General features: G+C 34.7%; 2 protein-coding genes across 3 annotated transcripts; one reads left to right on the top strand and one right to left on the bottom strand.

Moving 5' to 3' along the window:
• Window positions 1-944: 944 nt before the first annotated feature.
• LOC108202853 (chaperone protein dnaJ A7A, chloroplastic) lies at window positions 945-9415 on the top strand. 2 transcript variants are annotated; one of them, XM_017371423.2, is made up of 8 exons: window positions 945-1084; window positions 2926-3040; window positions 3833-3971; window positions 4100-4157; window positions 7692-7734; window positions 7921-7969; window positions 8074-8154; window positions 8266-9415. In XM_017371423.2, exons 2-8 carry the CDS (start codon window positions 2934-2936, stop codon window positions 9121-9123), a joined length of 1335 nt encoding a protein of 444 aa, XP_017226912.1. In that variant the 5' UTR covers window positions 945-1084; window positions 2926-2933; the 3' UTR covers window positions 9124-9415. The 2 variants fall into 2 exon arrangements, with proteins under 2 accessions (XP_017226912.1, XP_017226913.1); XM_017371424.2 differs by having other exon boundaries at window positions 1009-1158.
• A 1933-nt stretch (window positions 9416-11348) lies between these two features.
• On the bottom strand, window positions 11349-13258 carry LOC108200534 (7-deoxyloganetin glucosyltransferase). Its single transcript, XM_017368727.2, has 2 exons — window positions 12702-13258; window positions 11349-12417 (listed from the first exon to the last, which is right to left on the bottom strand). Exons 1-2 carry the CDS (start codon window positions 13240-13242, stop codon window positions 11486-11488), a joined length of 1473 nt encoding a protein of 490 aa, XP_017224216.2. The 5' UTR covers window positions 13243-13258; the 3' UTR covers window positions 11349-11485.
• Between the last annotated feature and the right edge of the window lie 2718 nt (window positions 13259-15976).

Below are 15976 nucleotides of genomic sequence, written 5' to 3'. Positions count from 1 at the left end.
TGCTCTCCATATATGCATATTTTATAACAATATCATTGATTAATTGAAAACAAAATTTTTATTTCTATGAAATTGTCCTCGCTTGATTAGTTTTGAAATGAATGGTTGTAGATGTGGTCTCTGAGGACTCCAATAAATTTGAATTTTATTGAACCCAACTCATTTAGAGTAACTCATAAAAGTATAGTGATTTATGGTGTATAAACAGATAATTTTTTAGTGATAAAAAATTGGTTAGGCCAATAAATTTGGTGTGTGTGTGTATATATATACATATAAATATATATATATATATATATATATATATATATATATATATATATTATAAATATAATCATTTACATATTGTTTTATAAGATTTTTAGTAAATTATATATTCCCTATAGTGATCATTATAGTTATTTTTTGAAATCTTACATTAAAATGAATTAAATAATGAAAAGTAAAATAGATATTAAATTTGAATAGGAATTCATTTAAAATTATTTATTTATTATATATATATTAAATATTTTTAAAATTGAAATATTTTATGTATGCACGATAATTTATTATAAGCAACATAATGTTTGAAAACAAAATTATAAACACATCTTGTATACACCGTTAACATTTGTATCATACAATTTTTAGTATTGTACATCTGAAAATGAATCAAAAAATTAAAAATAAAAAAATACATCACATTTCGTCAAAAAAAAAAAAAAAAAAAATACATCACATGAGAATAAACAAAATTGCAATATTATCAAAAGATACATGTAAAAGTGAAAAACTGCCAACAAGGTGTTGGTGTGGTGGTAGAGCTCTTGTACCGGGAGATCGGGAGTTCGACTCCCCACGTGTGCGTGTGTAAATCAACTAGCAAAAAAAAAAAATTTGAAAAACTAAGAAATAAAAAGCTGAAATACAAACAATAAAAACTAAAAACAACAGCGTATAGTGACAAACCCTTTGGTCTAAACTAGTGGTCTCTCCCTCCAACTTGAGAGCCTCATCTTTGAGTTAAACCCACAAAGACCAAACCTGACTCAACTACACGGTCCCTGAGCTTCCACCCACTTCTTCTAACTCACTTTTAAGGGTTTGTTATCCACCTTCAACCTTTTTTTTTACTTAATCTTGGCTGCCCATTTGATAAAGTTCGCATTTTTATGTGTATGTATTTATGTATCTATGCATTTCCTCATTTAGCAAGCTTAGAACCCTAATTTTGGATGGGTGTTTTATTTTTTTGATTAAAGGGTTGTTAATTATTGCAATTTGTTGGTTGTATCTGATGTTTGTGGTCTATTTGTTAAAGTTCTTGGTTTTATGTTTGTTGGCATGTGTATTATATGTATCTATTTAATTCCTCAATTAGAATGCTTAGAACCCTAATTTTGGATGATTAATTTGTTCATTTTCAGTTTGATGTTTGTGTATCCATTGCAAAATTTTGTGTGTCTATTCATTTATGCTGTCCAGTATTTTAAAGTTCTCATATTTATGTGGATGTGACTATGTGTTTATGTATCTATGTCTTTCCTTATTCACTAGGCTTGGAACTGTAATTTGGATGGTTGTTTCGCTCTTTTTTATTTACGGGTTGTTAATTATTGTAATTTGTTGTTTGTACTTGACTTTGTGTTCAAAATTTTGGAGTTCTTATCTTTTTGTATGTTAGTATGTATATACATGTATCCATATGCTTCCGACCCTGATTTTATTGTATCTCTGCAATTTTGAAAGGTTAATTTGTACTTTTAATTTAATTAGTTCTTGAAATTCCTGAATGTTATGTTATTTCTTTTTGATGGGATTTATCTGATGTAATTGTTTGCTGTCATAAGAAATTTGTGGCTGAGCAACGTGGAAAAGGACAGAGGATAGTTCTTTCTTAAGAGATTTGGTAGTTGACTATGTGTTCAAGTTATGTTTTGTGCTAGCATAAATTTATCTGAAAAATTACCAATTTAATATTCTACTTCAGTTTAGATTTTGTAAATCTCTGCAGACATTAGGAATCTCTACAGAGAAATTGCCTAAGCAAACGGAAATGTTATTTCTTGTAGTGCCCTGCTGATTTTGCCTTCAAAATTCAATGTGAAATGTATTTAATATCAACCACAGACTTTCATTCGGTTTTATTATATTGATTTTCAGACACAAGCTTAACAATTGAGTACTTGACCATTCACATCTTAACAATTGGGATTTGGGACAGCTGTGCTGCTAATCTGACATTAGGATTTACTATAGGGAATTTGGCTAGGCAAATGAAAATGTAATATCTTGTGGTGCCCTGCTGCCAGATTTGAAATACTGTTAGAGGGCGTTCGAAAACATGCATTTCATTTCAAATAATGTATTTCAAATGACAGGATTTGAGTTGTCATTTCAAATTCTCAGGTTTATACTAATATTTGAATGTTCTGGATTCCAAATGAAATCCAAATCCATATTCCCAAACAAGTTACGTTTTCAAATTTAGAATTTCAAATGAAATCATGGCTCCCATACGGACCATTATGGTTTTTGAAATTCCATGTGAGATATATTGAATATAAGCGTGGACTTGCATTCAGTTGTCCATACCAATATGTTAGCAGCCAGACATGGTAGAGGTTTCAACTTCATAGTGGTATTTTCATATGTTTAATCCACTACTTTACTTCAGCATCTCTTGAGCACTGAGCGGTAGGACAACTGCAGACCGACTGATAAGCTTTTGAACTATTTTTGTTGTCTTCTTAGTCATCCAATTTAAGGATTTAAACACTACTAGGCCATTTTTACTGCTTAGTTCAGCTAAAAACTGTTTTGTACACTGCTGATTATAGGAAGTGTCCTTACAGTTAAACTTTGTTATGTTCTGGTGAGGTTTGTCTTCTTAATGGGAAAATAGTGCAAATATTTGATCTGTTTGTTTCCTTTATAATGCAGAATATTGGATGGCAATTATTCCTTGTGGAAGCACATGGGTTGCCCGTTGTGGAGTTCAACCTCAAATAGTAATAAGAGGTTCAGCCACAAACAAGTTATCAACACATTCTCTTCGGTGAGCTTGTTAACTGTTGATTACATTTTAATTATTTTAGCCAATGCGAACTAGTTTAGCTTATAGGACCTATACCTTAGCTTGTAATGGTGTTTAAACTACTTACTGGAAGATTATATTTGTTTAACTCCATGAACGTCTTTGACTAGAGGGAGGACTGGCACAAAATAACTCTACGGCCTCTGTTAAACTGTATTATTTGATGAATTTTGTGTATATAAAGGATTCCACTACCTTTTAACATTTTCTTAGAAGTTTATACTCTAGTTGCATGATCTAGGGTCAAGTTTGTAGGGTCACAAATGACAATGGTTTCTTATTGGTGTTCATTAATTTATATCTGAGGATATACAAGCCTGTTGGTTTGTATTAGAATCATGGGCTTGAAGTCATTTCTGACTTAGGTTGAAAATTGTATGTTTGTGTAATAAGTCAGAAAGTGACTTGAAGTTAATAAAAAGATTAATGTCAAAAGTTGGTATGTAATATTTCTTTGAACAACTTATTTTATTTTAGTGATTTTATATGATCAAATTTAATATCGCCATTGGAATGGGCAGTCTATTAAATTTATTTTTATATCACATTTTTAATAACTCATATTGCAAATTAACCAAACTGATACCAACTTAAAATATGTAATTTTGGCTTATCACTTTGAGCAATTTTAAGTCATATGTAATTATTTTAAGGTCATAGTTCTGTATAGTGATATGTGCTTGTTACACTAATCATGCAAACCTAAAGTTGTGTACTTGTGTTTAATAAAAACTCCTGTTTCATGCTGTGCAGCTTCTCCAGGATACGAGCATTGGCACCAACTAGTTCAGCCATGTTTTCTCAAGATTCCTTAAGTACACTATTTAACAGTGGATCGCAAAAGAGTCCATGTCATCGTAAGGGAACTCGTCTCATTGTTAGAGCAAGTGCTGTAAGTCATTAATGCGATTTCCTTCTTTTGCAGTCTGTCTGCGATCTAGAAACATCCAATGTATAGTCATTATCGTTCTGTACTAAGTTATCATATAGATCTTTAGCCCTTTTAATCTGCATGTACAGGATTTCTATGATGTTCTCGGTGTGTCGAAGAATTCTAGCAAATCAGAAATCAAGAGTGGTGAGTTACTATTCTATTGGTTTTCTATGTTGTTTCCTTCACCATAAGGGTTGCTTCCTATGGAGATTTAAACTTGATTTTTAAATGCTAATATGTATGTGTTACTTGTAGATATGATTACTATTGATAGGGATCTCCTGCCTTTTAAGCCATAACAATGGTCTTAAGTCTAAAATTTTCACGTTAAGTCTGTTATTAGACCAAGCTTTCTTTAATTTCCATTAAGTAATATGTTACTTTAGAATGCCAAAAACTTGGCAGTATAGTGCAATTTTGAAGTACTTATGAACTTGGATGTTATAGTCGACACAACAGAGAATCAAGGATTATTTTTTCTTTTTATTTATGCAATTGGACATTATCCTTATGCCAAAGAGTACATTTTTTGTGGTGGTATGATCCAACCTTGCCAATTGATGGATAGATAGATGAATCGCTAGCCAGGGACCAAGGTACAGCTAGGACAGCCTACATAAAACATTCTTTAATGTATAACTAAATATTTCATGAAACTGTTTTAGTATTCTATGGTAGCAGATACTTGATTTGATAGGTTGTTTGACTTCAATATGATCATGATAATTTATCTATAGAAAAGAAAGCATGAGATTGTAGTGTGATGGTTATCATGTAAGTCGAGTTGAGTTGACGGGCCTCCGACTAAGCGATAATTAATATTAATAAATTCTATAAATATATTATATGTATTATATTAATAAGACACAAATACTAAAATAGTTTATAGATATAAATTAGAATACATACCATGTTTAATATAGAAGTAGATATCACTAATATGTTAGAAGATGTTTTGAGTGATTGAACAGCTGGTAACAATAAACCTGTGAAGAAGAATGAATGTGCCCATATTATAATTATGTAGTCCAGGTATAAATATATTCAATCAAACAGCTTATAGAAACGCTTCACCCCTCTTTCCTACTCTAGTTCTCTATACGTAAATAGAGCGTCTGTATAATTACATTTAGGTCACTATATATATGTATGTATATATGCGATTGCTCAATTACAAACCAAAAGAAACCACCCCTATATGACATCATCCACTCTTTATATGACATCACCCACCCCTTATATGACATCACCCAACTAGATCCCACTCCGAGCAGGCCCTGGACATGCTCCAAACAATCCAAGAGCCCGAACTAGGCTCCACCCAAGCCCCATCTAGGCCCACCTCGGGGTTCATCCTCGGGCTCCGCAACCCTTAAATTTCTCCTTAATTGCATTGGTTTGTATTTGGTTTTTATTTTAGTGGTTTTGGAGTAGGACCATATGTGTGTGTGTATATATGTCAGTTAGGAAAGAAAGAAGGTTTAGTAGAAAGGAGAAGTATGAAGATCTTACTAGCGAATGAGGCTATTGGCTGTTGATTAGGGGAGGGGTTAAAGTTAATTAAATTTTTTCATTTGATTCAATCAAACTGTGACTTCAACCAACTAGGCGACCCTAGTCGAGGACTACAGTCGACCTCCCTTTAGTGAAGACATGACAACAATGTGGAGTGTGAAACTTTTGACATGATAACGGTTACCCTCTATTCCTGAGATTTATAAGGGTGGAAAGCAGGGGAAGGAATGTCAGTAAGAGAGGAAGTAAATGAAGTGAAATGCAATAAGTCTCACTCATTTACTAACGAGTTTAAAACTAGAAGAGTGGAACTATTTTCATTGATGTGCTAGGAGTTGGAAGGAAAGTGATGGGAAACAAAAATAAAGATTTAATATATATGTTATTAATTAGTCTAAGCATATGTAGTGTAGAGATATATAATGTTTTTATCCATATTTTTTTATATTCTTTTATGCGTGGGGTTAGTAAAGGTGGTTTATTGGCCTTAGTCCATTAGGTTATGTTTTAGGGTTTCTATTATATATATAAGCGATGTAATACCCCATAAATTATTTAGACTTGATTATTGAGATATATGAAATGTTCAATTTGGTCTCTTTCATGGGTTGCGATCCATAGTTTTATCTCCCTTCTGTGGTTAATCCACACATTTTGGTTATTATTTTTATATATATCATAATTATAGTTTCTATGAGTTGTCCTGCATCAGAAAGCATGTCTGTCAACTTACAATCTTATCCTTATTTTAAAATTCGGAACTTAGTAAGGGTATATTGGTAATATTAAACTTCATTAGACTACATTTTGGAGTGTGTTTTGAGATAAAACTTTATAAAATTAAACTTCCGTCCACTTGCTTTCCTCCTTTAAAAAAGTCGGGAGCATGAATAGGAATGCAAATTATAATATGATTTCCTCTTCATCTTCTTTCCGCTTTTTTTTTTTTTTTTTTTTTAAATCCTGGGAGCAAGGTGGAAGTTTCTGTTGAACAATTAGCGTAATTTGATAGTACAACTGAAGTTCTGGAGCCTATATGAATATACATGTTGATTTAGAAGCATTGGTATTGCTAATGTTTGTTAATATCTTTATTCAGCTGACATTAGTTGATACTTAGCTTAGTTAATAATCCCATATATTAGCTAATCTTGTGGTGGAGGGATTTACTAACCCTGCTTTATTACTTAAATGTAACATTGGTAAAGGTGCAGTGCTTTTTATGTGTGGTGGATATAGTTTACTAGGTTGTGTTATTGTATAGGTACCTGCCACCACACCCGCTTCTGCATATGCAAACGCATGGATTCGACTTTGTAACGCTGCAGCTATTTAGCTATAGTGATATAGGAGTACACAATAGTGAAACTTCAACCGAAACTGTTACAAGTATACAACATTTTGAACATAAATTCAGTTATAGCAGCTAAACCAAATACCAAAAACAATTTATATATGATTTAATTCGTAAAAGACATGAAGCAAACTACGGTCAACCTAAGTGCATTTTTAATTATATATAACAACTATGTTGTTGGTGTCTTTTCTTTAGTATACCCCTCCAACGTAATTGTTCTTCATTTCTTGGTTTCCGTCATTCCTGATATCAGGTATAGGAAGGAGGCAGTCTAACGTAGTTGATGGTAGCTTTTACCAGGGCTGATAAATCTTTTGATAAATATACCCTTGTTGTATAGATGTCACACAGGCTTTCTAGGGAACTCTGACTTCTGAGAGCCCATGTACCACGTGCACTTAGCATTGATGTTTCAATTAAATTTTTGAACGTTGCTTGTTCTAAGTTTTGTTATGTTGCATTGCAGACATATTTCTTTTGTTGGTTGTAATTTAAGACTTTCCAGGATATCCGTTTACCAATGCATGTGTATGAATAGTGTTTGTACTTGCTAAAATATTGATACACACAAATGTACCAAACTTCGATCAACACAGTTAACAATTGCACATAATATTTGTCTGATTAAAGATCCTGTCAGCATCCTGTTGTGTGTATAGTTCGTCTTTCAGAATTTATATTTTAAGTTTAATAAATTGACTTGCCTACTGTCCTCATCTGTTTTCAATTCATTATCTGCCTTGTATGCATCGACTGAGGAATGTTTTGACTATTGCTAAGTTGACTGACTAGTTTGTTTTCTTCAGCATATCGGAAGCTTGCCAGGAGTTACCACCCTGACGTGAACAAGTACGTGAACTGCCTATTGCAGTTTCTGAGTTTTTATGTTTGACTGGTCCCTTGGATAGCATCCCAATTGATTCTGAAGTAGCATAGAGCCTAAAACTATTTGACCTGGTCTTGGAAGGCCATATAAAAGTTGTAAATTTCATTAAATATTAATCATTTTTTCTAAATTTATATATTATTCTGCAGGGAGGCTGGTGCAGAAGCAAAATTTAAGGAAATAAGCAATGCCTATGAGGTGAACTTTAGTTTTTTGTTTCAATGTTATAAAAAAATTTAGTGGCCGCTTTGTTTTTGTGAACAATGCTAGAACTGCACTTCAGAATTGATCTTGTGCTGCAGGTTCTATCAGATGATGAAAAGCGCTCCATATATGATAGGTATGGGGAGGCTGGACTTAAAGGTTCTGGAATGGGAACTGGGGTGAGTACTTGTAACCTTAACATAACCAACTTAAGTAGCTTCTAATATTTAGCGGTCTCAGTCAACGCTCTTGTGATTACTCAATACATAATTCGCCTTTCTTATGTGCAGGATTTCAGCAACCCCTTCGATCTTTTTGAGTCATTATTTGAAGGCATGGGTGGCATGGGTGGTGGGGGAGGAAGAGGCTCTCGAAGTAGGGCAACTGAAGGTGAAGACCAGATTTACAATCTTGTTTTAAATTTCAAGGAAGCTGTTTTCGGGATTGAAAAAGAGATTGAAATAACTCGACTTGAGAGCTGTGGCACATGTAATGGTTCCGGTGCCAAGCCAGGGAGTAGTCCAACCAGATGTAGCACTTGTGGCGGGCAAGGGCAAGTTGTCCAATCGGCTAGAACTCCACTCGGTGTCTTCCAGCAGGTGATGACCTGCTCCTCTTGTGGTGGAACTGGGGAAATTTCTAGCCCTTGCAATACCTGTAGCGGAGAGGGCCGGGTGAGGAAGTCAAAGAGGATTAGCCTGAAAGTCCCTGCTGGTGTAGATGGTGGCAGTCGTCTGAGAGTCCGGTCCGAAGGTAATGCAGGAAAGAGAGGGGGACCTCCCGGCGATCTATTTGTGCTCATTGATGTAATGCCAGATCCAGTACTAAAACGTGATGACACGAATATTCTTTACACTAGCAAGATTTCCTACATTGATGCTATATTAGGAACAACGATGAAGGTTCCCACAGTTGATGGGATGGTAGATCTGAAGGTTCCTGCGGGTACCCAACCAGGCACAACTTTAGTGATGGCAAAAAAAGGTGTACCTTTTCTAAACAAAAGCAACAGGAGGGGCGATCAATTGGTGAGAGTGCAAGTGGAGATACCCAAGCGCTTAAGCGGGGAAGAGAGGAAACTAATTGAAGAACTTTCTAACCTGAATGATGCCAAAGCTCTCAACAGCAGTAGCGCCAGTAGGAGGTAATGATGACGACGATTTATCTTTTTGGTCCTTATATTTGGTCCCTAGCAACATGACTTGTTTGCGGGAATACGTTGGATTAATATTATTACCTAGTCACACCACCCCTTGAATTGTGATGCATGTGCGCGGGGGGAGTTTTTGGGATAGATTGTAAGATAATACTTGACGTTCATCATCATATTGATGAGAAAGAATTAGAGAAGCAGACTTTTCACTATCTGTAACTGAAATTTTGTGTTTTCTCCATACACCATTGATTCTTTCATATTTGTAGTAATTCAAGTTATCAGCTTCTCACTTCTTTTACCTCAGCAGGGTAAATATGAACAAAACAGAAGTATCAGAAATTAAGCATGCAAAATGAATTGTCAGTTAATTACCTTTGAAGTAGTTTCTCCAAGTTGATTTTATTATGGATCCTTGTAATGAATTGCAATACATGTGGCTCTACTTATTGCTGTCAAAAGACAATGAGCTACTAGAATTATTTCCTTTTCACTATTATTGCACCCACGTGGTGTGGCTCACATTAGGGGTCCGGTCCCACCGACGATAGATTTTTCTGTACTTGTGCCCTAGACCAGTAGAAGCTTATCAGAAAATTGTTGTAATTAGATCCTCACATCACTTTCATGTATCATTGAGCTTGTCTCATGCTTAAAACTTGAACTCTTGTGGAGATGACCTTCCTTCACACATTATCAGACACGATCCACAATGTGGGACTTACCGAGTTAATAGATCCTTCACCATACGGCAAGGCTAGACATAAATGAGATAGTACAAGCAACTTCCAAATATGGGGCGGTTTTCCCCCAAGTCATTCCAAATTTAGGGCGGTTTTCCCGAAGTCAATCCGAGGATCAAGTGGATTAAAAAGTGATCCAAATTTAAATACCGGTCTTACTTTTTACTGATCCAATTTATTTATATTATTATATTGTTAAATTTTATAATTTGTTAGTTTTGTTAATTATATTAAATAATCAAATAATCAACACACTCAAAATGATAAAATGTTACACAATTCAACAGGTATTGGCATAGAGATATAAAATGTTTTTATTTACTTAATATGTTTACTTTGTTAATTACTTAAATATTACTAGTGACTTGATTTCATCTTTAAATTATATCAGCGTTATTTTTGTTACTTTCTTGTTTTTTTTAATCTTTTTAGTTAACTTTGATCCATGCTTTTGGCAAAAAAAAAACAAAAAAAAAAAAACAAAAAACTTTGATCCATGCTCTAGTTGATCAAAAACAATAGTACTTTAATTTATTATGTAGTATACATAATATATAAGAGGTAATTTAGGTACAATCAGTCTAATTGGATTTATTTAAATACACAAATATGATTATGGCATACAGAAGTGGTGAGACCTCTAATAGACAACTCTAGAGTGACACTAAAGTAAAATAACATGCTCAAATTGCTGCGCTATGTTATATGATTATGATTAGTATAGCGCAAACATAAACTGGGATGAGCTATCAAGTATTGATCAACGACGTTCCTATATGTAAATTAATATGCATAAGATTTACACATAAATATTAATACGGTCTAATGTGTGTCCAAGAGCACATAATAAGCACGTATTTTCATAAAAAAAGCTTGTTTTGATTGGTGATAATTTATCTAAGTGAGAATGTATACTAATAATACATCTAGTGTCCCAACACAAGCAGATCTATTAAACTAAATTATCGCTACATTTTGGACATAAAATATAAATCACAATGGATGGCTAAATTTTGTGTCGTTTGCTAGTTTACTCCTCATGTTCTATTCCACAAAAAAAAAAAGTAAAAACTATAATCATATTGGGGTGTTTTCTGTTAAAATTATCTCAAACTTTTACCAAAATGGAAGTCTCACTCAATGAAAATTAAACCAAAACTAGAATTAAATCTCCATAAAGATATATGAAAAGATAATTATTTTGTCAATAACAGAGCAATATATAAAAGATATTATACTTTTTTATTGTGTAATACTTGTTTGCATAAGAATATAAACACAGTTATGACACTGGAATTCTAGATCTTCAGTTACAACAACAATAGGGGTATAAACTTATTTATGAACATAATTTTGTTGTTGTACGTCTCTATGGTTTATGATTGTTGTAGAATAGATATAAGATATGTTTGATCTAATTATATTGCTGTTGAACAAAACAATCAATAATAGCAAATACTAAAATTAAATCAAATACTACAATCACTATACTTGTGGTATAAAAATATGAAGAAAGCATGCAAAAATATAAATTGCATCGTAGGTAAACAAAGTGGTTCATGGGGTTAAAAGATGTTTTGAAACAGTTTGTAGCGGAACATGACCCGTGTCGAGCTACTTTGCTATGAGCACCTCCTTAATCAACTTGTCTAAATTTAGTGATGCAGAACCAGCAGGGCTAGCAGCTGCTTCAGCTTTCTTTTTCCACTCCAATGCATTCTTCTTCAATTTCTTTCCCTTCTCACCATCCATTAGCTCTCTCACCAACTCTTTCACTTCGTCTCTCTTGACATCATTATCTATTTCCATTCCGATTCCCCAGTCCACACAACTGTACTTACAATTCGTCTGTTGCTCAGCGAAGAAAGGCCAGCAGATTACTGGCACACCACTAGCAATGCTCTCGAGAGTCGAATTCCAGCCACTATGTGTCAAGAACCCTCCAATGGCAGGGTGCATCAGGACTTGTTCTTGAGAGCACCAGCTTGCCAGCATGCCTCTTTCACTAGTCTCAGTCAAAAACTCCGGGGGCACCATCGCGTTGTCTCCAGCAATTATATCGGGCCTCACAATCCACAAGAAGTGTTTCTTGCTATTGGCTAAGCCCCATGCAAATTCAGTCAGCTGGTTTGCAGTCATGACAGTGATGCTACCAAAATTCACATACACAACTGAGTTTGGCTCCTTTTTGTCAAGCCATTCGACGCAGCTAATAACCTCTTCTTTCCATAAACTCGAGCTGATGGACATAAGTCTCTTGTCCTGAATTTGGTTCATCATTGAGTGCAGCGGCCCAATGCTGTAAGTATGAGGTTGAGTGGCGGAAATGGCGTCCAGAACGTCCTGTTCAAGAGCGTCGAATGTGTTTAAAATAAGCGCATCAGCTTTAGGAAGCAGAGCAGTCTCAGTTATAACGAAGTTGAGCATGAAATCATTTGGGTCAGTAGTTCTGATGAAACTTGGAAAGTCCTTCAATCTCATGTCTTTCATTCCTGGAGCCCAATCAATTTTCGTATCTAAGTAGCCATTTGTGACATCGCTTGCATCTGTAAAGTTAAAACAAAAACATATCGATGTTATTGTTGAGAACCAGTCCATCTAAAACCTTAAGGTGTCAGAGGAATGTCCCAAATGAATCTTATACTATATTTCAACACTCCCCCTCACTTGAAATCTCATTTTCGGGGGGTGACGGAGAGTTGATACCATATTGAGAACCAGTCCATCTAAAACCTCAAGGTATTAGAGGAATGCTCCAAATAGATCTTATGCTATATTTCAACGGTTATATTCTAAAACGGAGATCTGGATCAATAATAAATAGGTGTACCTTTTAGCGGCGTATAGCCTCTTTCAACAAGTTGGTGATACTGCATATACGCCAGGAGGCCGCAGGCGCTTGTTGTCCAAAACAGCACTACAGGAATACCAAACTGCTCAGCAGCTTTGAGAGTGAAGGCCATGATCCCATCAGAAACAATACAAGTCACTGGTGGTACTCCAGAGCCCGAAGAATCATTGAGTTCCTTAATAAGGTTGCTGAAAGGCGCACTGCAGTTGATTGGAGTGTACTTGCACAGGGAAGGAATGTCCTGAGTTGCATCAGGGTCCGAGGGTGGGAGGCCGTCAGGGATAGAGTAAAACCGGAAGTCTGGCAAGCCATCAAGGGCTCCCGGACCTCCAGCTTTGATCAGACGATTGCGGTTGAAGTCTGTGTTGACGAATGAGATATGAAAGCCTTTGTGATGAAGGAGTTTGGCTAGTTTTAGCATTGGATTTATGTGGCCTTGTGCAGGGTATGGAATGCACACGGCATGAGGCTTATTGCTTGCTTCTGACATTGAACCCATGCCAACTATTTGTTCTGTCATTTCTGTTTGTGATCCGTGTGCTTATATAGCATATAAGTCGCATTCTTCTTCTCTATACAGAGGACCACAATGAGAATACGTATTGAAACTTTCTTCAAAATTATACTCAGTATATTACGCAGTACGGAACCAGAATTTCGAAACAACAGGAGCCAAAAAATTTAAACTTTAAATTTCCTAGATTAGCCGGGGGGCTAAAAGTCAAGTTTCATATTTAGTCAAAAAAAAAAAAAAAAAAAGTCAAGTTTCATACTGATATTTAACTTAGAAGTCATATTCATAAAATAAAGTTTCTTTTCCTATATGTCTGGAAGATTGCGAGGAGCAGGAGCCCGTTTGGCTGAGTTTGTTACTTATGACTTGATCTATATGATTTAACGTGACTTATGTGATAGGTTGAGAGTTTAAAATATCTGTTTAGGTAATTTTGACTTATTAATGATTTATGAGTTATTAAAAATATAATAATAATAATAATAAATATGAAAATGATTTATAAGTAATTTTGATCTTATGAGTAATATTTATCAAAAAAGAAATTTAAAACAATTGCTTCACTTAAAAAATATCTCGAACTAACTTCTTCACTTAAAAAATATCTCGAACTAACTTCTGCTTTTAATTCAGTTTTTAGTTTATTTGTGACTTTAAGTTGGGACTTATTTCATTGTAAACAGTTTTAGTCCCAGTTTGAAGCCGGGACAAACAGGCTCCTAGCTAGTCTAGGCTGACTCCCGGTTCCGTCTTTGATTCTACATAGAAATCTGGTGCACTAAAAAGATGAAACACTAATATAAAACAAAGCGCACAGATCATCTGCAGTGACCACAATCATTTGTTTTACCAATAATATCTCCGATGGCCCTGGCCAATTCAAAGTCAAATCGGCCAATTTGTTTGTGCATGTCGGCCAAGTTTTTGGCAGAGCAAGGCAATGCAGGAAGTGAGATTGTTCCACGCATAGTTATGAATTATGCAGACTAAAATTAGTGCTGCAGAAAATTTGTGCATTACCTCCTCAATTATGGCATTGTCTTATTCGAACAACTCGGCGTGTATGAATGGACTTGAGCAACTGGATGGTTTGTAGCGATCTGCAACTTGTTTGCGGCAAAACGACCGTCGTCCAACCGTCCACTTTGCTGTCGATTTTATAATTAGATCGCATAGGTCGGATTCGGATTCGGATTCGGACAGGTTGATTTTCTTGAATTTTGATATATGTGTGAAGCCTAATGAAAACATGTTTAGAATATGTTCAATTGTGATAATCAAAATGATTGTCGTTAGTTAAAATGATTATGTAAATTTTGCGAAGAGATAGTATAGTGATTCCACCGACGTAGAAAACGGGTCAAAGTGAGCCGAAATGAAAATCAATGAGGTTAACAGTGATCAACTATACATATTTCGTCCGATCATCTTCACTGTCCAAACAGTTTCAAGAGTGTACTCCGTGAATTAATAATACTGACTCCATTTTACACTTTTCTTTTACGTCTCCTTTAGAAATATTAAAATACTCAAAACTACTCTTTCATCATTTTTAAGTTGTCATTTTGAATTTTTGGACTTATTTTAAAGTGATAAGAAAACATACTTCTACTTATTATTTTTTTTCCCGAATTAAAATTTATAGTTTATATTTTTGTATATAAGAAGAAAATTTTAAAAATAATGAGCGGAAGTATTTTTTTCCCAATCATTTTAAATTACGTGCAAAAAGTCAAAATGACAACTGGAAAAAACAAAAGGAGTATAATAAACTCATATGACTAGTACCGAGGCAGACTTAGGGGGCGTTTGGGTGAAATTAAAATAAGTGCTTCCTGCTTAAAATAAAAAAATGGGGTAGAAGTTGGAAGCAAATTAAGACTTATAAGTGATTAAAGTGTTTGGGAAATTAGTAGAAGTCCTGAAATAAAAATTAGCATTTCTAACTTTTTACAGGTGCTTCTTGACTTTTTACGCAAACAGTACGAATAATGCCTTTTAACTTATAAACCCAAAAGCTAGGCTTTTAAGCTGTACACGAACACCCACTTGATACTACTTGGAAAGATATGAAACAAATCAAACCTTTTCAAGAGTGAACATAGGCTTTTTGTTCAGACCTTGCTGTCTTTGTAGTCGGTTTTCGGATAAACCTAAAAAAAGGAAGAAAAAAGTAGCTAAAATGCAAATACTCAAACGTACACAAATTCACCACGCATCTCCGATATATAAAATACTACTATATTCTATGCCGGTTCTTGTCAATACTTCCGTTCCGGCATTTCCTTGTGTTCGTTCGCTGTGACGCTTAAACACATGGTCAACGAGAAATGACATTTCCCATTTTGTTGGACCTCATGCTCTACCGGTCCTAAAATAATGATTACTTTAATAAAAACATAAAGCTGTAAATAAAATATTGATTTTTCCACTTGCAAAGTAAAGCGGCTGCGTTAGAGTCTGGTTGCATAAATTATTGCCATGAATAAATTATCTACTACATGGACGGTGGACCCCAACAAGAGTCCAAATTAGTGTGCATCTCCCCGCCGCCTTTGGTCTATTCTGTTATTTTATTTTTTTTGATAACTGCATGATCGATTTATATAAAATCTCGGAGGTGTATTACGAAGGCATTTTAGAGCCCGGAACAGAGAAAACAGTGAAATCATACTTGCATCACCACTTTTTACTGCATAGCAAGAAAATTCGAGACCAGTGGCGGAACCCGGAATAAAAG

The sequence above is a fragment of the Daucus carota genome, chromosome 9 (assembly GCF_001625215.2).
Source record: "Daucus carota subsp. sativus chromosome 9, DH1 v3.0, whole genome shotgun sequence".
NCBI lineage: Eukaryota > Viridiplantae > Streptophyta > Magnoliopsida > Apiales > Apiaceae > Daucus > Daucus carota.
The sequence above is the reverse complement of the archived record's forward strand: the minus strand, read 5'-3'. Positions and strand labels throughout refer to the sequence as shown.